This window comes from Prionailurus viverrinus, chromosome A2, assembly GCF_022837055.1.
Source record: "Prionailurus viverrinus isolate Anna chromosome A2, UM_Priviv_1.0, whole genome shotgun sequence".
Classification (NCBI taxonomy): domain Eukaryota; kingdom Metazoa; phylum Chordata; class Mammalia; order Carnivora; family Felidae; genus Prionailurus; species Prionailurus viverrinus.
The window spans coordinates 102,396,734-102,419,142 of NC_062562.1; the positions used below are offsets into that span (position 1 = coordinate 102,396,734).

The following is a 22,409-nucleotide window of genomic DNA, read 5'->3' on the forward strand; positions in this document are numbered from 1 at the left end:
TGTTTTACTTCTGTCATCTGGGTGGCATGAGGAGGATAAATGTATGGAGGTAGATGCTGAAAAGAGGGAGGTCAGTTAGAAGACCATTATTGTAGACAAGGTGACTGACAATATGAGCCTCAGTCAGTAGCAGAACAGAGAAGAGAGGAGATATAATTAGGTGAAAAGTTGAGAGGTATTAGTAATTTTACTTTTGATGTGTAGGAAAAAAAGAAGGCTTAAGGGAATCTGATACCTTTATTTTCCAGTATACTAATGGTGTCAACTAATTAGTCAACTTTGGCTGCAAAACAAATAACACCAATATTTTGATAGTTAAATAATAAACATTTATTGCTCACTTTGGGATTTGTGGGACTACAAGTCAGCTTTGGTGGCTGTAGTCCAGATCACAGGTCAGGTTCCAGTCTGTTCCATGTGGTTTTTCATTTTAGGACCCACACTGAGGGATTCAGTTTCTACCTGGTGTGTGCTGTTTTCCTGTTGGCTAGAGGAACAAGTTGCAAACATATTATACCTCTTGGAGACTCTGATTAGGATTGAAAAGAATCCTAAAGAAGGATTTCCTAGGAAGGAAGGAGAAGAAGGAAGGAAGGAGGAAGGAAGGAAGGAAGGAAGGAAGGAAGGGAAGTAGGAAGGGAGAAGGAAAGAAAGAGAGGGAGAGAGATAAGAAAGAAAAGAAAGAAGGAAAGAAAGAAAGAAAAGAAAGAAAGAAAGAAAGAAAGAAAGAAAGAAAGAAAGAAAGAAAGAAAAATTTTGCATATATGGGGAGGAAGACTCTCCCATTCCACTGTGAGGTCACTTAGCAAAGGACATGGGCTTAATCCTATTACAAGTAGAGAACTCCAGAATCTGTCACACCAGCCAACAGAATATGTGTGTAATGTAATGGTATATAATGTATTCAGTTTTAGACATATTAATTCTAAGGGTCTCTGGGACATCTAAGTGGACGTACAGACAACCAGATAGGTGGGTCAAGAAAAATACGAGAGCTAGATTTATGAACTAGTTGGTCATTGGCTGGGAGTAGTAAATAAACCCGTGGAAATAGATAGGATTGCCTGGTCAAAGTGAAAACAGAAAGAGTTACTGATGGAGCCCTGAGAAGTGCCAGTGTTTAGTGTATGCAGATGAGCATGTAGATGATCTGAGAAAGAATGGTTAGAGGATTAGCTGAAAGATCTGAAGAGAGAATGGAGATACTGAACCGGAAATAGAGAAGAGAATTACAAAAGGAGGGAGAGAATGAATGGTCCAGGGACTCTCAGGTTTATTTTAAGAGATGGAAAACTGGAGTGTGAGGAAGTAGACCTTCTTATCTCACCTAACAAGTTTCCTTTCAAAACTAAATTGCAAATAGATGCTCACAGAATCACTAGGAAAACATTGGGATAACATAAATAAAACCTAGGACATGGTTCCTGGCATGTGCCTAGCACTCCCTAAATGGGTAGTCATTATTATCCTATTGAAAGCTGTAGACCTTTGAGAAACTACCCCACCCCCAGTTTAAAACACAAAATTTGATGTTACACCATTTTGCTTTGAGTTTTATCAAAAGCATCTTATTATTAGAGCTAGAAGCAGCAGAAAAATGTAAGAGTATGTGATTTTTATGGCATCACCCTTGAAGTTAATTATGGTGAAACTCTGGTGTAGCTGTTTTCATTAATTTGATGGTAAAAAGGGAAATTGAGGGGGTCGTTGCATCCCTGTTATATCTCCTTTTTTAAAAGATGTCTAATCCAAGACATTCTTATCACAATGATACTTGGTTGGAGCAGCTTTGCTCCCTGCCTGTGTAAGTCATATTGTTTTAAGTTCTGTTTTCATATTGCCCAATCAGGATAAAAGCTGGAAAGACATGTGTTTCAAAATAGCCATGTACTTTAGATTATAGAAATGAAATATGCATTTGCAGACTTGTTTCAGTGTTCAGGTAACCACAGGGCTTGCAGCCTTTGTCCTCATAATTTCTTCCATCTCTGTGTGGTTCAGAGCCCCAGTGTTCTTTCTGGCTGAAAGCATATACTGTGTTTCACGTTGTTAACAGAACATTGGTTATCAAGTTCTTTGTCTTTAATGATTTTGTTTTAGGGAACTGTCAATTAATAATCCCTGGAGGGGCTACCATGAAGAATTTTTGTAACTAGATTATAATGCAAAGGTTTGCTTACTCACAGTATTTTTAAAAATTTTAGTTATGATTTTTGGGCGATGACCCCAATCTTCCCATCTTTTATATTCAACTACCTTTTTAATGCTGACTTTCTTCAATTTCTCTTATTGTATTCATTCTCTTTTTAAAGTTTGTGAGTATAATTAAAACTACCCTACCTTTGAGAACCCTCTGTTCTCACCTAGCAGAATAAATGAAATATGGATACAAAGACTGAGCATATAAATTACCTCTAAAAAAGAAAATGCCTTCCACATAAAGCTTTTTGATTCTATTTAATTTTTTTTTTTTTATTTCAGAGCTTGACGGTTATTTTTTCTCTCTAGTCCAGTGATCTTGTTATTAAAGCATTCTTGTAAAGGTAATTTAGCACACATGCCTCATAGTTATTAACCAAGTTCTACTACATTCAAATACCAAATCACTTTGTAAATGATACTTCTTTCCTTCCACTAGCAAAATAGCTTGGGGCGTGGAAGGGCCAGGGAGTTTCTTAGTTGTCCAGAGTGATATTTTAAAATTCTACAAAAGTTAGTAGAAATGGTTTTTGGTTCTTTTAAACAAATAATGATAAGTCTAATAGAGATGCCATTTTGATTGCACATTGTTATAAATCAATGACATTAAAAACATGCAGAATAATTTATTTGAAAAAAATGATGTAATTAATACAATAACATCAACCCTTGACTTAGAAAAAACATTATGAGAATGGGTACAGAAGAAATGCACAAAAAAGCTCTCACACAAACCCACTTGCCTAAAATCTTTGCAATGCACTGAAGAGAATATATTCTTTTAAATTGTTAATATTTTTGAAAATCATAATGCTGTATACAGTTGTTATTTGTGAAGTAGGTTTTTAAAACCAGAGATGACTTTACATTTCTTTAATCATACAAAAATAGAATAAACATATTTTACACATCATCTAATCCTACTTCTTTATTATATAGGAGAGGGTATTGAGGCCAGAGGAATCTTCAGGCATTTCCCCAAGGTCATCAACATGCAAATACCAGGTTATACTGAGGTCAAGGCAGAAGGATAATGCATGCTTTGTAAGTGTTTTGGCACTGTTAGGGAAAAAAATAGATACAATGCAGTTACTATGTACAAAGCGATATAATTTGGCCTGAAGCTTAAGCAAGACCACAGCTGGGTGCTTCATAACAACAGTTTTCTGGTTTTATTTGGATTTTGGGTAAATGATGATGATATTTATGCATTTTAAGACAGGTTCATTTTAGGACAGAGTTTTGTAGAACTCAAAGTTAATGTCTTTCTTTTCCCCAGCTGCAAGATAATTCAAACTTTCAACTCCTGCCCTTTCTTTCCCCCCTCAGAAAAAGAGCCATACAGGTAAACCAAACCAAATCAATCAAAACAACAAATTACAGTTAGTTAACAGAATAATCCGTGTATCTCAGGTGAATTCTAATTTTAATTTCTTCTGGTTTTCATTTTCAGGAAAAATTTTTTAGTATCACTGCTTCTTTTCTGTTAGCTCATTTTAATTACTTTAAAAGATATATTTCTTGGAGAAGAATATATGTTATTTATACTATTCATTTCAGATTGAATCAAGTAGACTTGGGGAAAAGCAGAAGACAGAGGACTTGGTTTTACCATGGTTATCATTCATGCTGAGTTCATATGTGTATTAAATTGCCTTACACACAAAACTGTGAGAGTGATTTCTGAAAGGATTCTCAACATAAACTTTTCAGAGTAAAATCTGAAAAAATTGGCACAAATACTATACTCTTTAAGGATAATCACACTTTTGTTCTATCTAGGGCTGATTGTAGATGTATTCTAAGAGTGCATTTTAGAGTAAGGTAATCCTTTAAACAGAAGAATGTATGCAAATCATGTCCTTATCGTTTTTACTTCTTTTTAAAGCAAATGATTAGGAGAGAAGGAGGGTGAATGAGCCATCCTTGTCTCCTATTGCCTCCCCATCCCCCCAATATTATGCCATTAAAATTGGAGAGGTTTAGCAGAAACAAAAAATAAGTTTTACTTGGCTTAGTGTCCTTTTATAATTGAGTACTACAGGAAATGAAGATTCTAGCAAAGATACAAAAAATGACAATCCACTGCTGTTTCATATCTCAGGCCAAGTGTCTCATAGGATCCGGTAAGAGTTGAATGTCTGGGCAGAAGGTCTCAGGTCATTACCATAAAAAGCTCTTTGGCTCCCTCTGTCACAGAACAAAGTGTCAGACCAGTTCCCATTACTAGGTGCCTGTGGTGCTTTTCTTAAATAATCAGTCCCATTCAGACAGAGATTTTAAGGTCCTTGATCGTCTATTTCATAAGCAGTAATTTTGAAGGCTAAATGGCACTAGAGGCCGAATGTTTTTGAAGTAAGGTTTGAAAAAGAACTAGGTATATCCCAAAGCTGGCCTGATTCTTTATCACTTTTCCCAGAGGTCATATTCCAAGTTCAGCTCTGACAGCACTGTACCTGGGCATCGAGGGAGAGGCAGACGACATTCACTCCAGTCCCACCTCCAGCTTGGGAACTTATGTACAAGTGGGGATGAATTTTAGGGTGGCCTCTTGAATCCTGGAGGGTGGAGACAGACAAAGCTTCAGCCTCAGATATGGGTGCCCTAAAGTTTATTTTTCTTCTTTAAACTTTTTAAGAACATGAAAAAACAGGTAAATGAAGACAGCCAAGATAACATTGCAACTATGCTATATATAAATGTGCATTTTTTCCAAAGTGTGTTTTCGGAGTCCCACTTAGAAAATGTGCTTCACTGCCTTACTCTGCATATGCCCCAATGAATTCCAAGAGGTCACGGCTGCAGAGTACAACTTTTGAGATTAGAAGAGTTTGCTCTTTAAATAGCTATTTTTAGCTGGAAAGGAAAGTGTAGGCCTCAAAGTGCCTGGCAGTATGTCCTCCAGTGGGGATCTAAATTGGACGTCTGATTCCAGAGGAAGGTCTCAATGGGGCTCTTTCTGCCTTTGCTGCAGAAAAGGGTGGTTCTGCTGATTGGCAGTGTTAGGGGCTGGGTGGGGTGGGGGGGGTGGTTAGCAGCTTCTCCAGGGGAGCTCAACCTGTAGTCCTCCAGGACCTATTGTGTCTTGGCCCCCAACCAGCTGGAAAGGGTGGAACATGAGGTGTCCAATAGCCACCCTGGAGGAAAGGACTCCCCAAGACTCATTAAACAATCACGATTCTATTTTGATGCCATCAACTAGAGGTCCTGAGATAAATTTCAGCCCAACTCTTACAGATGGATGATTATGGAGCCTTCAGTGTGCAGAGGGCATCATTCCAGGTCAACCTCTGGTGAAGCAGGGCTGGGAGAGGTAACCAGGGAAGTGGGGGGGAAGAAGAATGCTTTTTGCCTTGCTCACACTTGTGGACCGAGTCTGGGCACCGTGAGGAGGTGCTGGCGGCCTGGCCAGCAGTAGAAGGGCCTGGTCCTGGGATTTCACCCCGGGTGTGGGCGACGCTGGCCTGAGGGTTGCGCGCTGGAGAGAGTGAAGGGAAGAAGAAAAGGGCAAGGTTTGAGAGGAAATGGCGGGGTGAGGTAAAGACAGAGAAATACAGAGATGGAGAGAGTCAGAAATCCTGAAAGAGACAGAGAAAGGTAGAAAGATGCGGCCGAAGGACAGGCACAGAGCACAAGAAAGAGAAAGGAGATAAAAAGACGATACCGAAAGGAGAGACAGCAAGGGAGAAAGGGAGAAAGACAGCGAAAGTCAGAGAGAAGAGGCCGAGAGTGGGAGACGCTGGTTGGTAGGAGGTGTCAGGAACGAGGGAGGTGGCGAAGGCTCAAGGCATCCACCGGAGTCCCCCCTCCACCCCACTCCTCCTCTCACTCGCCCAGCCCTCGGCGAGGAGTCGAACGCGCAAGGTCGCCCAGTCCTCTCAGCTGTCGCGCGCTGAATGGCTGGCGGTCCGCAGCGCCCCCGCATCGCGCCCCGCAGCCACAGGTCGGTGGCGCCCAGCGTCGGCGCCCGAGGCGGGCTGGGGGGCCCTGCACCCGCCTGCTCCCGTTCCTGCCCTACGCACCGCCCCACCGCGCTCCCGGTTACTCCTCTGGCTGTCGCAGTTCTCCTCACGCCCCCCGGGGACTGGGCGCTGGGGCCACCAGAGACACCGTAGGAGCCACTTCTCCCTGCGAGTCCGGCCCTCCGAGAGCCTGGGAGCGGGATCTATTTACTCAGGGTATTAATTAGTCTCTGAGGAATCGTTGACCCACTCGCCAATGTAATTGCCAGTGTCGGGAAGGTAGGCGCCGCGAGCTGCAGACCTACGGAGAAAGAACGGCTTCGTCGGCGCCCCGAACCCCAGCGCGCTCCAGAGCGTCCCCCAGTGGCCGGGCAGGACCGTGCACGGGGCCTGCGACTCGGCTCTGGAGTGGTTCCCTGGCTTCCCAGTGTCGCGGTAGACGTGCGGCTACTCGGTGTGCCGGGAGCCTTCAGGTCTTGCCACCTCACCCCTCCCTCAGAAACTCGGACCGTTTGCGCCAGCCGTGTGGCTCTTTTCTTCCGAAAGGCCAGTGTTCCTCTCTCGAGTTCAAGTCCAGTCTCCTCCCCTTAAGTCATTGCCACCATCCTTCGGCAGCTTGGGAAGGCAAGGAGCCCCGGGCTGTGTGTCCCAGAGCCTGCGCTGGCAGTCCCAGTCTGTCCGGCACATTCGCTTCTCCCTCCCTCTCTCACTCCCTCCCTTTCTCTCTTCCTCTCTTTTCTCCTCTGCTTCCCCCTCCCTCTCTTGCCTCTTAAGTTTCCTGCACCGTGAATCAAACTGTGCCGAGCCTAGGCTCCCACGGAACCAAGCCTGAGCGCCACCCGGGCACTGAGAAGCGGACTCCGCCGAGGCTGAACGAGGCAGCGGGACCGGTCCGCGCCTGAGCATGGAGATGAAGCGCCAGGGAGGGCATGTCCGGGGCGCCGGAGACGCCAGGCCCGAGTAGCTCCTCCATGGAGCCTGCCCAGAGCGGTCTCTGCTCGCCGAATTCGCCCCCAGTCCTGTGCGGTACGTACACTTCGCCTCCACAGTCCCGGAGAGGCTATTTCGGGGCGGGATGGTGGGACACCAGAGAGGGGCGGCGGGCAGGCCACTGGTTGGGGGACAGAGTGCGCCTGGCGGGTGACCTCACAGACCGGGGCAGGCTCCCACTCTAGAAGTTAGCGATTGACTGTGTCCCTTGGCTCGAAATAAAAAAGTAGTGGCAAAGATGTGCTTGTATGCGCGTGTATCTCTCTTTGTGCAGGGGGCTCGAATGGGTAAACTGAGCCCGGCTTTACTGTATGCAAATTGCATTCCTTTTCCCCACCCCCACTCCACCGAACGGGTGAAGATACCCAGCACCTAATCCTGGTCAGCTCTACCTACCCCTTCCTCTTCCCGTGCCACCGCCCCCCCCCCCCCCCCCGCCCCAGTCTCTCTAGCTCGCTTTCTCTCTCTCTTTCTCTCTCCATCTCTCTGCTGGTGTGTACGTGTGTGAGCCCTGCCAGGGCTGGCGAAGAACCAGCCGCCGCCTTTAAGTCCGAGCCGCCTGGCCATCAAACACTAGGGCAGGTCTCGCTGCCAAAGACGTTTGGGCTCCGAACCAGCTTGCACGCGGCTCTGTGAGCCCTGCCACCTCCTGTCTCCACCGCCGGGGAACACGCACCCGAGGAGCGCAAGGCGCAAGGAGCCCTTCATCCTCCTACCCTCCTGCCCGCCTGCCTGCGGACCGCGCGCTCGCTGCTTTCAGGCGCTGGATTTACTTGCTTTTCAATTTTTCCTGCCCCTACCCACTTCGGGTGTTTGGTCCACCCCTCCCTTCCACGACCCCCTTTCCCCGCTTGGTTGCCAAGCCTAACCTTGCCCGCGTGGTCATGGGATGTCTAATTTCATTTGTATCTAGGCTGCTGAGAGCGCTCCTTGCTCTGTAAAGTGGATGTCAGGTGGATCTATGTTTTTGAAGGAACAAAGACTCAGCGAAAGCACCGCCGAGGAAGTTTGAGACGCGGGAGGATGCAGGCTGCGTGCTGGTACGTGCTTCTCCTCCTGCAGCCCACCGTCTACTTGGTAAGTCGCTGCGGATCCGGCGCCCCCGCAATCCCACCCTGGTCGCGAGGCCAGACACCCAGGGGCGCGCGGGAGGAGGGTGAGACTGCCAGTTCAGCGAGAGCAGCGTTCCTAGCGACCGTGTTGGAACAACTTTGGCAAGCTGGTGTCTGGATCCCTGCGGGATTTTCCAGGGTTCCCACCCTCATTTCTTGCTCCGGTCCTCCCTCTCCTGTGCGTGATTCCGAACATGGTATAGGGTGCCCTAGACCCCCAGAAACCGAGGAGATAGTGGGACGGGATGCTTTATGGGGAGACAGGACAGAGAGAAAGGGTGTAAGACATGGAACTCTCATTAGTTCATCCACAGAGTTTAAACGAAAGGAAATGGAGGTAGAGAGTGCGGAGCACGAATCTGCCCAAGGCTGTGACTTTGAAAGTGAATCCACCCACCTAGTCCCCCAGTTTGGAGATATGGCACGTAAAGAAGTACAGGTAACTTTGTTCGACTCGTAGGGTTCACACAGGACAAGTTAATCAGATAGGAGCACCACAAGCGATCAGATCAGAAAGAGTTAAGTCAGGGGTGCCCTGGCAAAACAAGTAGTGGCTCTCCTCCCTAGCTCTCCTTTCCACCAAATAACTGAACCCCAGTTCCAGCGCCGATCCCCTTACTAGGGAATGGCGGACCTTGTGGTCAGGAAGGGAATACTAAACAGAGCCAGCCGCTGCCGTGTCTTTCTGGAATGGAGTTTCGGGGGTCCGGATTTTGCACACAGTTGGAACTGGGGTGGAGGTGAATTGGTAGAGGTGGGCACCGCGTGGAGCCAAGACGGAGGGAGCAGTTTATCCTATCTGGCTACAGGGAGGGCCAGGGACACTCGCACCCTGCTGGTAAAGTTGTGCTCTGTGCACCGACTCCCCATAGCTTATTTCACAAGAGCACACAGAGGGCTCAGTGAGTTCTGACTAGGGGCGAGGAGCGCTGGGGCGGCCTGAGCTCTCCGACGGGGCTGGATAAACGGGATGGGGCAGGGTATGGGGGGTCGGTGCGGTCCCTCAGTCCCAAGGGTTTCAGAACCCACAAGCTTGGGAGCAAAAGTGTTGCTAACCTGAGAACATTTCCCAGCTGTTGCCCCGGTGCATGTGACTGAGGGGCTGCTAGTTGTGTGAACTCTGTGTATGTTAATGAGTGTGTATGTATACGCGTGTGTGAATATGTATGTGGGGCGTGTGCATTCCACGGGTTTCAGCTTCAATCCAAGAACCCTCAGTGTTGCCTGTCTTTGCATCTTTATCGCCTATCACAGCCGTGGACGCCAGAGGGCGCTGCGCGTCAGTGTCCTCGCCTACAGGACACCTTGGGGTAAACAGGTGAAAGCCAGGGCAGCCAATCCAAAAGAACAGCCTTTCTGACTCTGTCACCGAAGTCTGTGCTTTCCTAGACTGGAACGCAGACAGAATGCAAAAATTGTCCTTCCCATTTACCATCTTCAATCATTCTTGCCCCCACCTGTGTCCAGTCAACCCACTGACATTGAGAGCCCAAAGACCGAGGGCAGAAAGTTTGACCAGAGAAAATAGAGAAATTGTTTATTGAAAGAAGGGAGGGACGGCAAAATGAAAGCTACAGAGGAGGGATATTAACGATTCCCTTGACCATGGAAAACCTTCTGCCCCTTTCCTCTGCATACCTTTACGCATGACCTGAACCTCAGGACTGTTCTTATTGTCCTTGGACTGTGCTCACATACACGGCAAAGGCTCCCGACCGTGGTGCAGTTTATTGCTTGGAGCAAGTATTTCGATAGTCTGTGAAATAATCTATCAAAAGCAGAAGTGAAATCAATACATTGTGTTAAATTTTAAATGTGTTTGTTGGCAGTTAAACCGTTTTCCACTCATTACAACAACAGTGCTGGATTTATTCTAATGCGCTGCGTTCTCAACAACAAGCGCATTAATTCTCCTTTAATTGTAAACTGGGAGCATTTGAAAACCATTCAGTGTGCAAATTATGCTGATTCAATTACCGTTTAGTTACAGACTTCATTACCTGAATGCCTTTTGGCAATACCGAGAAAGGAGACAATTTTTCCAATCTCACTCAAAACAATACAAAATGTGAAAAATAAAATAGAGAAGGTGATTTAGAAGTCCATCCTTTTCTTTCGGATCTGAAGTTGTTTTGTGTGTCGGGGATTAGAAACCACAAAAACAAAAGGCTGGTGGCTGTGACCCAAAGTAGTATTTCCAGGGATTGTAATCCTCTGGTTATTTGCCCACAGAATTCCAAGATGTTTTCCTGGAGGAGCAGAGAGCTGATTTTTACCATGGAAATGAGCTTAAAAGGGTGAATTGGACAGTCAGGACAGGTTGGTTCTAGGCAGTTAAGGAAGTGGAGAGCCTTGATTAAAGCTGTAGGGCAGTGGGACCAAGAAATGGTCAAAGCTTCTTTCTCCATCTGTTTTATTTATTTATTTATTTATTTTTTCTCCATCTGTTTTAAAACACCTCATACTGTAACTGAATTTATCATTTATTTGTAGTTGTACCTTAGAACATCCCAGATCTTTGCCAGAAACTACAATAGATGCATGCAGTTTATCAGGAGCTGCTTGAAGTTACACTCCAAGAAGGCAGGGGTGGCAAAACCATTATTTTATTTTATTTTTTCTCCTTGAGTTGCCATAGCCAAGAAGGAGTTTAATGAGTAATTTTATGTCTTTATGAGCTCACACAACAAGGTAAGTGACAGGGTGCTCTGTTTATGCATTGCCTTCTAGCTGATAGCACAGTGCACCTTCCTTTCCCTTTTCAGCCCCTGGAATCCCAGTTACGTTTTCCAAGGAGTGATCGCTACATTATGTCCAGGGAACAAGATTTGTTTAGGTATTTCTTACACAAAAGTATTTGTGCTTCTGCTTATTGACAAATACCTTAAATATTCCCAAATTATGGATTTTTTTTTAATAAAAACCAGTTCTCTATAGAGAGCATTCAATGCTCTATTCTTAAGCCAGTCTCCTGCCTGTATTTGGGTGAATGTTCTCAGAGTATGTTTCTTGGTCCAGAGTTCTTTGAATGCCTGTTCTAGGTTGAGGATTTTGAGTGTTTTTGTGTTTATTGTGAGATGAGTCTGTCCTATTTCAAACTGGAAGTGAATTTAGTACTGCAAAGGGAAGTTAATTAGAAATGTGTCTACAAAGTAACCTTCTGAAGCATATTAGCTGGCATATTAAAAAATCACCACAGGGCTAACTCCAGCCATAAAAGCAGGGGAATTGGAAACCATTAAAAAAAATAAAGGCAAGGAAATTTTCTGTCCATTGAATTTTGTGTATTGTAGATTTATTTAAAAGTCTCAATTCAGCAGGAGAGGAACCTATGGCATAACAATACTTGTGTAAAAAAAAAAAAAAAAAAAAAAAAAAAAAACAAGTCCTGCAATCTTTATTCTCCTGTCAGTTCTGGACTGATTCCCAGATGTTTTCAGTATGATAGAATGGGTAACAGGACGATAGCATTTTAACTGAATTGAAGCACACACTGGATAAACTAGGAAAATGTGGTTTCTGGTCTTGAAGAAAGGGAGTCCTAAATTGGGTCATTCTCAGTGGATCAAACTGAAGGATAGGCCAGGGCACTCAGGGAGAGCACCTCCCTGTAGAAAGCAGAGGTGTCTTGTTGGGGGTTCACCTATGGCAATTTTCAGAGTTGAGAACTGAGTCTAATGAGCAATCCCTGGGCATGTCAACAAAAATGTTATTCAGAAATTGAGTCCAGGGAATGTGACAAGGGGTTGAATGATGTTATTGTGGTCAGTCACACATCCACAGTTCTGTTCTCATGAGAAGAGGCTCTTCACTCTCCAATTTAGGCCCCACTAGTTCTGATAGGAATTAAAATCGCTAATAATCTGGTTGCTTTTTTAACCAATATGGGCATGAATTGAAAAATTCTTTCCAAACCTTGTCCTTAAAAAAGATTTTGAGTCAGTTATTCCCTCAAAATTAGAGTGTCCTTAAAATATGAGTTCCACACCAATTTTTAACAGAGACTAAAGAATGATTAATAAATCCATGGAATACTACCTCCACACTATTAGAAGCCAGACCGTTTGGGTGAACTTCACGCAGTGTGAAGATGGCTGTTAAGAACTGAGGAAGCTGAGGAAAAACAGCAGGAGAGAGACCACCAATCTCTGTCCTTTGGATTAGGTATAAGCACTTTACATCCTTGGAAAATTAAGCCACTGCCCACTGAAAATTTTACAATTTGGGTTTATTCCTAAAAAGAAAAGTGCATTAACTACCTAACAGTTATTCAGTGTTTTCTATTAAGCCCAGTTCTTGGAGACAGTACTAAAAGTTCCCCGCCCCTGCTGCATTTCCAGAGTTTTCTATCCTGGGTCAGCCTTCCTGATACAGGATTAAACTTAGATTTTTGAAGAAGACTATACCCCAGCAGCCTAACATGAGAACTCATCAGTCCCAAGACATATTTTAGGGCTCTGTGGGAGGAAAAGTTGTTACTATCCCAGGTATTTTCCTGAAATGTTCAACTATCCATTGACCAAGAAAGCTCCCTGGGTGGTAGGAAGCGCTTGGGTGGGTTGTCCTTCTGCCACACTTCAGGAGGATTATTGTGGTGTGGGGCCTTCTAGTAATAGCTTCTGGGGGAAACTGCCTTCAGTATCAGAAGGGGAGAACCAGAATTACTCCAACTTTCTCAGCTGTTTTCCCGGAAAGCCATTAAATTCGTGGCTCCTCTTTGTGTGAAGTTGATTTCTGTTTGGCTTTGAATTGTTGACTGCTATTTCCTCCTTAATGAAAGTGTTGTCTGGGTGAAAAATGTATCTGGTGGCAGGGAAATTGGTTGATTTTTTTGAGACAGGTGCCCAATGTCCTACTTTTTTATATGAGGGAAAATTTTCTGCAGACTACAGAAATTGACAGCATTGTCCAGGTAATAACCACCGTGGACAATATTTTCAAAAGGACATTTGAGTGATGAAAGCATTTGGATATTGCTTTTTCAAATAAGCAATTTTCTGTCTTGGCCTTCTTTGATTTTATAGGGGGTGAGGGAGAAGGGACCACCGATTGGCAAAGGGACGCCTTCCTGATCTCTCCCAGTCCTGAATTATCGAGGCGGTCCTCAGCTTCTCTTGGAATTCCGGGGTCTGAAGAGCCTAGAATGAGTTTGGCTCTGGCGGCGTTTGTTCAAAGAGTCAAAAGGGAATCTTGGGAATGAGAAATAACACTCTTGTTGCACCCTTGCGCCCAGAAAGAAAGCCGATAGAGGCTCTGAAAGTTTGCTTGCTTTCCAGTGGCAAGTTAGGGAGTGTGGATTCTTTCAGAGTTGTTTGTTTATTTTTAAATAAGATGCCTAGCTTTGATTCGATTCTGTAAAGTTCCCTTAAAACAACCAAGTCCTGTAGGATCTTCAGATCTCATTCTAAGACCTTAACAGTCTTTAACTATTTTAATTAATAGAGGGAGGCGGACTAGTCAGACAGGCGAGGGGCGGTCGGGGTCGGCTGCGTACAGGAGCAGCGGGGTGGTAAGTTGGGTATACTCTCTCGCCTCCCCACCCCCCACCTGCCGTCTACTCGCCACCATTCCTCAGGTCCCGACGCGTGTTTGCAGGAAGTTGCGGTCTTGATTTATCCGCTACTCAAGCTCCCGACCAGCTCTTTTTCTCTATGTCAGCACTAACCCCTCCCGGAGCTTGGTAAACAAGACGCGCACATTTTTTCTGCTGTCGATTGGCATGTTGACGACTCTGCTTGAAGGAATGTGACAATAAAGTGGGAAACCAAAGCTTGGCAAGCACTTAATCAAGGATAAAAAGGTTCCGCTGTAAGGATGTCACTCAATTTATTGTGAAAGTCGAATGAATTACGTTTAATGAAAGTGCTCCCCAGATGAATATTACCCGCAATTTCCTGAGTTGGCTCTGTCAGCTCGAGATGAGGAAATGCCAACCCAGATCAGAAAAGAGCGCCCATCTCAATTACTATGCAAGCTTTCCAAGAGCGGCTTTTTATTGAGATGATATATATTGGCGGCTTCTTCGTGCCCCTCCGCGCGCCTAGGAGCACGTTTGCGCATTTTCCAACTTTGCAGTCTGCCCTCGAGGGTTGCTGGCTGTTTGTTTAAACTTCTAATGAGCGCGCCGCGTTTCTGCTGCTGGCTGAAAACCTAATTACCCCGTCTGTAAACAGCGTTTTCTGGCATATTTTGTTTACTACGGAGGCGAGGGCTGGCGGGGGTGAGGTGGGGGTGGGAGGGAGAGAAATCTTTTTTCAGGTGCCCTTCGTTACAGGAAGTTCCTTTGGCGTTTAGTCGGGTGCTCGGGACGGTGGAAAGCAAGGTGGCGAGCGGGGGTTTGGGATAGTGAGCGCAGTGGGGTCCCAGGAGCAGCGAGAGTGCACTACTTGCCTCTCCGGCCGCCGCAAGTTGCGAAACGCCTTCTGACGCTCCAACTTCCTTTAAATTAATGAGGGTATTTTACTTGTTCAAGCCGGAAATACGATGGGGAGGGGGATACACAGGCCGCAGCCGGAGCGCATCACCTCATCTGCATGAGAATGGAGAACTGAGAGGCTTTTCTTGTACTGCTTCTTTCTCCTACAATAAGACAAATTGCTGCTGAGAAATACTGAGGGTTTCCTTAGAAACTGGCTCGTGGGGGCTCTGCGCGTCTCTGCTGAACCTGACTCCGGCCAGGCCTCGCCCATCACCCTCGTAAGCCTAATGGATCCTGACGGGAAGGATCCGAGGCAGTGGCGGCGAAGGCCGCCGAGGGAGGTTGGACTCCCTCTCCCCACTGGAGGGAAGGGGGGTCCTCCTGACACATCCCGCCCTAGGTCTCAGAACCCCTCCCCATCCATTGATTTTAAAGGCCATATCAAGTCGTCTTCTGCAGTTTAGGAGCCAGAAACTTTCTTCGACGTAGGCTTCATACCCTAGAGTCGGAAAACACAGCCCTCTCACCAAAGCCGCAGAGTGTTCGGGCCCCGCGAAGTTTCCGGGCGGGAGTCGCCGCCGCCACAGCTACGCACGCTCTATTGTCTGCTTTTAGCCTCAGGTGACCTCGAGCAATCCCAGCTGGTTGGAGAAAACACAGGTGCAGCCTTCTGGCGTCTGGAATCCAAGCCTTCCCACCAAAGCGTTGCTTCAGGGGAACTTTTTGTCGACGCCGCCGAGCTTCGGCGCTTCTGGGGCAGCAGGCAGGACTGCAGCAGTTCTCCGGAGGGAGGTCGCGGGTACGGGATTGAATGGTTCGGTGGCCTGCGGCGGTAGTTCTGCCAGCCCGGCCTGCAGAGCGGTAGTTCAGAACCACGGACAGAGCCACAGGCTCCGCCCCGCCTGGTGTCCGCCGCTGAGCCCTCCTCCCCCGCGGCCGCGCGGGCTCGGCCCCTCTGGAAGTAGAGTTGGCGCTTTCCGCAGTCACTTCTCTACCGCCCAGTCGCGACTTTAACGACCTGCCTCCCCCTCCCAGGCGTTCGGGAGCAATGAGCTCGGATAGCTAGGTCTCGGTGTTTCCTGTGGTCAGATCAGCTCGTTTGCCCCCCTTCCCCCCACAACATCGGTGGTTGCGGCGTCACGTGATTGCCACAGAGTTCAGGCTGAGGGGTGGTGAATCCTTGTGTCTCCCACTTTCTCCCCGCCTGTCCGCATTCCCTCACACAGTTCGTTAAATCTCCCCCTCCTCCCAAACAGGCATGACTCAAGTGATGTAAAGTTGTATCTTTAACAGCGCAAAAGCCCCATTTGACACACAAGGAAACTGAGGTTTGGAGGGGGAATCAACTTTCTCTTCAGAGTAAAACCACGTGTGTGTGTGTGGGGGGGGGGGGGATGATTCATGCTCTCTCTCCCACCTGCAGGGAACACGGCTGGAGCCACCGAGACGCCCTCCAGGATCAGGCGCCTTTAAAAAGCGGCGCGGGCGCAGGGTGGGAAGTCCTAATTATTATGAATTTCTAAAGGAGCAGCAATTATTCACGGGGAGCAGGACAAACCAAGGCCCGGGCAAAGGAATCGATATATTTCCTATCGAAAGTGCCCGGCTCGCCTTTAATGCAGACGAATGGGGATGCAGCCTCATTATTTTCCGTGTGGTTAGGCTCCCCAGCGTGGGGCCTGATGCAGCGTGGAATCTATCATCATTAGAACAGGGATGGGGTGGGGGGAAATTTCTCCTTATTTACTTAACAAAACAAATAAAAAGCCCCTAACCCCCCCGAACAAACCCCCAAACCCTCCTACACCACGACTGTCCCTCCTCCCCTTTTCCTTCCTCCGCTCCCCTTCTCTGGCTGCTGTTGCACATCCTTCCTGGGCCTTTCTGAGCCCTCTAGAGCCGTCACTGCGGTCACTTAAAGTGTGCGCAGTTCCTCTTTGGCGGTGGTCACACGCTTGATTTGGTCCAGAAATCAGCCGGGAGTACCCAGAGTTGGCGCTAGGGGTTCTCTGTGTCAAAGGCGAAGGTTGGCTGGGAAGTTCTGTCCGTTTCTCTCGCCTTATTGGAAGAGTCAATCCTTTCAGGATACCCGATTCTGCAAATCCCCACAGTATTAAAGGAGCAGAGGTCTGGCAGGCAGTGCTCCATCAACCTGTGTGAGAAACCGGCTTGGGGAAAGGCAAACCTGCGAGAAGAGAGCCAATCTGGAGGTGAAGAGAGACCGGGAATTGAATAGGAATGGAAGTAAAGGGTCAGGCGCAACGTCTCCAGGGTATTCTTGAAGGCCTGGCTGAGATAGCCTTCCTCTTCCCAGCGCGAAGCTAGCCTTTTGCCTTCGGGGCCAGCTGGCTGCAGTTTTTAATCTACCTTAACCCCACTGAAGTCACTGCAGTGTTCAGGGTCCTGCCTAGTGAATTGCACAGCGTTTTCCTGTTTCTCCCTGTTTGCGCAGCCCGCACTCCTGGGAAGTCTTTCTTACTCTTAGAAGTTGCCTGCCACCCCTGGTGGGCAGCCACTGGGATGAAAGTTGTATTCTTTGTTCGGGTGTCTTCACTGTTTCCTGCAATGTCGTTGCTTTTACGGATCAATCCAGGGGTGTTGTGTGTATGTGTGTATTTTTGAGTGCTTGGCCTTCATCTGCCTCACCCCTTCTTTATATTTGATCAGTCTAGCCGAGAAGAGAGGGTGTGGTATTTAGAAAGCCTAACTCCTCCTCCTTAATTGCATTAAAATTATCATAATTATAATAACATCTGTAATAACATTAATGAAAACAAAGTTGAAAATTGTGAAGTTCCAAGCACTAAAGTAGAAATCATACTCTTTACCCCTTGGATTTTCTTTTTCTCCAAGCCCAGCCTTTCATGGTATATTGTGATTACCTGAGTGTCTTTGTTCTGTGCTGTCAGAGACAGCCAGCTAACTCAATACCAGAACTGTATGATCTACTGACATCATTTCCTCCCACCATCTTCATTTTTAGAGGCTTTATAATTAAACTCTGTGAGATATATGTAACATGCATCCAGTGGAGAGCCTTTTTATTTATATTTATGTAGCATGCTGAGGAAGGAAAATTAAGGAAGTGCTTATATTGAAGTAATAAGCCCGCTTTGATATTAGCAGGAATGTCTTTTTAATTTACTTTTCTCAAGCCTGAAAGACTATCTCTGTAAGACCAGACCTCACAGTCATGTCTTTTTAAAGAGAGGTCCCAATAAAGTGAAAAGACATTTATTAGCTTGTACTAACTTAGTGGAACAAAAGGCCCGGCTAGCCACTCAATGAAAATGTACACTGGGCTTAGCATGGCAAAGTTGCATTATGATGCAGGAAGCTGAGCAGAAAGAAACATCTGCAAAGCCCTGCATTTTTTCTGCCTCTCCCTGTACCTAACCCACCACAGTGCACACATTTATACATAGAGTAAGTAACGTGGCCTTCCAGAGCCAACACAAAGATATCACACTGCAAATCGGGAGGAATTTTAATAAAACCAAAAGTCACAGTCTAAAAGGAAGGAGGCACAGATTTCCTTCTGTAAAATAGATTATTACCAGAAAAAATTATGATAGAAAGGCTTGGAGAAAATTTCCTGATTTAGAAGAGTCTTTTTCATTTACAAGTTAAATGCACGTGCGCGCACACACACACACACACACGCACATACACACATACACACACGCATATAGAGGAAGATTAGATATACATCTGTACATTTCCTTTTTGAAGGATTCCATGAGAAATTACAGTGGGGAATCCTTTTGTTTTCTAAGTTGCTGGCCTTGAAATTTCAACTTGAGTTTGACAGTAACATTTCCTTGATAGGAATCTGGTAACTGACACTATACTACTGTCCTGTTTATGTCAGTATTTTCAGCTACAGAATGAAAGCAATTTTGGTAAAGAAACTGCTGGCATGACAGCTAGAATTTTAGTTATGTATATATACGCCAACCTCTCCAACTGAACTTTAGAAAATGATTCTTCTCCTTGTAACCTTGTAGCTGAATGTTATTAGAGGCCCACAGGTATATAAAACAGCTTATATAAAATTAATGGACTGCTTTACATTCACAATCTCTTACTTGTGAAGCCCTTGTAAAATATCACTTCTACTTAAAATAGGAAGAATATAAAGTCAGATTTTGTGTGCAATCAATAGTTGTAAATGGTTCAGTGAAATATTTGATTGTTTTGAGTGAGTTTGACAATATAATGGAAATTTATTGTCCTTCTTTGTGAACTGATGTGCTAATCATAAACCTGCCCCTTCTTTTATGTACTTGACCAGTTTTGAAACTGATTGTAAGACTCTGAGGCAACATCAAAGTACACAATCAAAATTTTAGGAAAGATTCATTTGTTTGATTTACCAGATTACAAGGAGATCCATGGGTTACTATAAAGAAAATTAAAAAAAAACCTTCCAATATTGTTTTTATTATTTTGTTTAAAATGATCAACAATATACTTATTGGAGTTGTGGACTGTGAATATTAAATGTGAATTTTTGAAGAAGAAAATAAGTAGAGGTTTTAATTTAGCCTCAAACTCCTTATAAATGAGACTTTCTGAATATAATGACACTATTAAATCTCTTCAGCTACTTTCCATAAATGTGGGCAAAATTTAGAAAAATTGGTGGTTTTCATTCTTTTCTTCCCTTTAAACATACGTTAAAAACTATGGTTTTCTTTATTCTGTCACTTGGTTTATGGATCTCATTAGCCCCACTATGAATTTCTTTCTTCTCTTTTCTTTCTTTTTTTAACTGTGTATTTTCTTTCTTTCTTTCTTTCTTTATTTATTTATTTTTTCAACGTTTATTTATTTTTTTGGGGACAGAGAGAGACAGAGCATGAACGGGGGAGGGGCAGAGAGAGAGGGAGACACAGAATCGGAAACAGGCTCCAGGCTCTGAGCCATCAGCCCAGAGCCCGACGCGGGGCTCGAACTCCCGGACCGCGAGATCGTGACCTGGCTGAAGTCGGACGCTTAACCGACTGCGCCACCCAGGCGCCCCTAACTGTGTATTTTCATTTAGAGAATGAAGGTTTTTTTTTTTTCTTATTTTGTCTGATTGGATTGAAAATTATAATGGCCAAAAACCATTTTCAAAACATTCTTTTCCCCCCTATTTCATTCAAAGACTACCTAAAATAGTTAGACTCTTTTTTTTTTTTGTCCCTTTTGTCCTTTTTGTAAAAATGGGCCCTTAATTATTGTGTTAACATCTCCTTTAAATAAGAAACAATGCCCTAAGTTACCAACTGGCTGTATTCATTGCTGATGCTGTTCAATGCTTGATAGAAAACTCTTAAAAACATGGACTGGATAACATGAATTCTGTTACGCTTTCTGTTTGAGAAGTTTTCAGTGAAAATACTATAATTAATCCAAGGTTTGATTCTAAATCTCTTTGTAAAATGATGAGTTGTAATTTGTTGTTGGGGCAGCTGTGGTGTTGATAATAGGGCTGACTATATGATCTCTAAAATTGAAAATATAAAATACCTTTATTCACGTATCTTTTTCAGTTATTTGTATTTAGTTTCTTGTACCAAGGCACCGTCATTTATTGTTTTCCAGAATTAAATGCAGAGAAAGATGCAAACCACTGCATATGAAAGGAAGTTATTCATGCATAGTCAGTGTAGTATTTCTCTGGTCTTGATGTGAAACTTAATTGCTATTGATGTGGAGATTTTGCAGAACATGGCAGAGTTTTTGCCTCTTTCACAAGAAATACATAATTGAATGATGAGTGCCTCATGTTAGATTTTCAACCTTATTTCTTTTGGTTTAATAAGACAGAGTTATGAACAGCTGCACCAAAGAGCCAGTTGTAATCTCTAGCCATTATCAAACTAATGCAGATCTGGCATTAGCACAGGTTTGCTTGAACTACTGCTTTTGGATCTGCAGCTTTGCTCTCTGAAATGTGCTGGAGAGTGGAAACGTGACAAGTGAATGGTTTGGCCCGAGATGTTTAATCCTGCCTTGCATTCTTGACTGAAGTCCTTTACAATTAGAATGGCTATAATTAATGTGTGGCTAGATATATATGCACCTCTCTCAGATTGATGTATACCCACACACCCCCTCCAGCCCCCTACAGTCTGCTTCTGTTCTTTGATCAACTGGTGAAGAAAACAAGAGGCTTTAAAGGCAAATGCACATGTGGAAAGATGGCTGATATCCTACCAAGACTACTTCTACTATTATTTCTACTAAATGTAATGTCATGGCCCCTGTGCAAGTGTCAACACTGAATTCATGGTAGAAATAGAAGAGTTATGATGAGGGGCGCCTGGGTGACTCAGTCAGTTCAGCGGCCAGGTTCAGGTCATGATCTCATGGGTGGCGGGTTCTGGCCCTGCGTCAGGCTCTGTGCTGCCAGCTCAGAAGCCTGGAGCCTGATTCAGATTCTGTGTGTCCCTCTCTCTCTGCCCCTCCCTGACTCACACTCTGTTCCTCTCTCTCTCAAAAATAAACATTTAAAAAAATGCTTAAAAAAAGAGTTATGATGAAAAAGTGGATGACATGTTGGCTCCAATGTGGACCTGGCCACAGGAGGGAGAAAACAGGCCGTTTTTCAGTCATTTCAGGATCTCTCCCTCTCTCAGATCACTCGCTTCCCTTAAGGGAAGTAGCACTAAAAATGACTTGTTAAGAGAAAGAAGCTGGAAGAGAATAGCAATGTGATTTCTTAGTTCTGTGACCTTGGGCAAACTTGTTTTTTAATTTTTCAAATTTACATCCAAGTTAGTTGGCACACAGTGCAACAATGATTTCAGGAGTAGATTGCTTAATGCCCCTTACCCATTTAGCCCATCCCCCCTCCCACAACCCCTCCAGCAACCCTCAGTTTGTTCTCCATATTTAAGTCTCTTATGTTTTGTCCCCCTCCCTGTTTTTATATGATTTTGGCTTCCCTTCCCTTGTGTGCATCTGTTCTGTGTCTTAAGGTCCTCGTCTGAGTGAAGTCACATGATGTTTATCTTTCTCTGACTGACTAATTCCACTTAGCATAATACCCTCTAGTTCCATCCACGTAGTTGCAAATGGGAAGATTTCATTCTTTTTGATTATCTTGGGCAAACTTTTTAACCTCTCAGAACCCAGTTTCCATATCTGTAAAATGGGGCTAATAATACTTCTTAAACCATACGGTTATTATTGAGGATTAACTGAGGTAATGCACTATAAAGAGCTTTGACAGGTGCCTGGCACATACAAGTGGTAAACTAGTAAAGAAAAAAGTGTTGATACTTTTTAGACAGGAAGGTTTCTGGACCAGGTTCCCCTGCTCCCAACACATTTACCCTTATCTGGGTAAATGCAAAGGCTGACTCTATCCTAGGACCATCTTTTCTTTCCCAGTGGTTTATTGCTGTACAGTTGCCCAGTGTTGCCCAGAGAGCCATATGAATTTAATGGGAATAGTAACCATTGTGTAAAGCCAGAAGAAAATGGCCATTTCCACAGCAACCAATCAAGTGTTTATTGAAATGAAGACACAAGTAATTGACAGGCCTACTGAACAGATTGCCTAGTTGAGTGAGAATTTTTGTGATGTTTTAATTTAGGTGGCAAACAGTGTGAACATTTCTTAAGATCTAATTTAAAATATTGATATTTGTGTGGTGCCAGTGTGGCTCAGTCAGTTAAGCATCTGACTTCAGCTCAGGTCATGATCTCACAGTCCGTGGGTTCGAGCCCCGC

The 22,409-nt window shown here is 44.8% G+C and overlaps 1 protein-coding gene across 4 annotated transcripts in view; it reads left to right on the forward strand.

Moving 5' to 3' along the window:
- The window catches only part of NXPH1 (neurexophilin 1), a 402,419-nt gene that overhangs the window by 96,566 nt on the left and 283,444 nt on the right, over window positions 1–22,409 (forward strand). For 2 of the 4 annotated variants that reach the window (XM_047843248.1, XM_047843245.1), the window contains 2 exons: window positions 6,936–7,187; window positions 8,065–8,228. The exons of 1 other annotated variant lie outside the window; for it this stretch is intronic. In XM_047843248.1, the coding sequence (XP_047699204.1) occupies window positions 8,175–8,228 (54 nt within the window). In that variant the 5' untranslated portion in view covers window positions 6,936–7,187; window positions 8,065–8,174. Of the gene's footprint in view, window positions 1–6,935; window positions 7,188–8,064; window positions 8,229–22,409 lie in introns of those variants that run through there. One more of the 4 variants, XM_047843242.1, reaches the window with a different exon arrangement.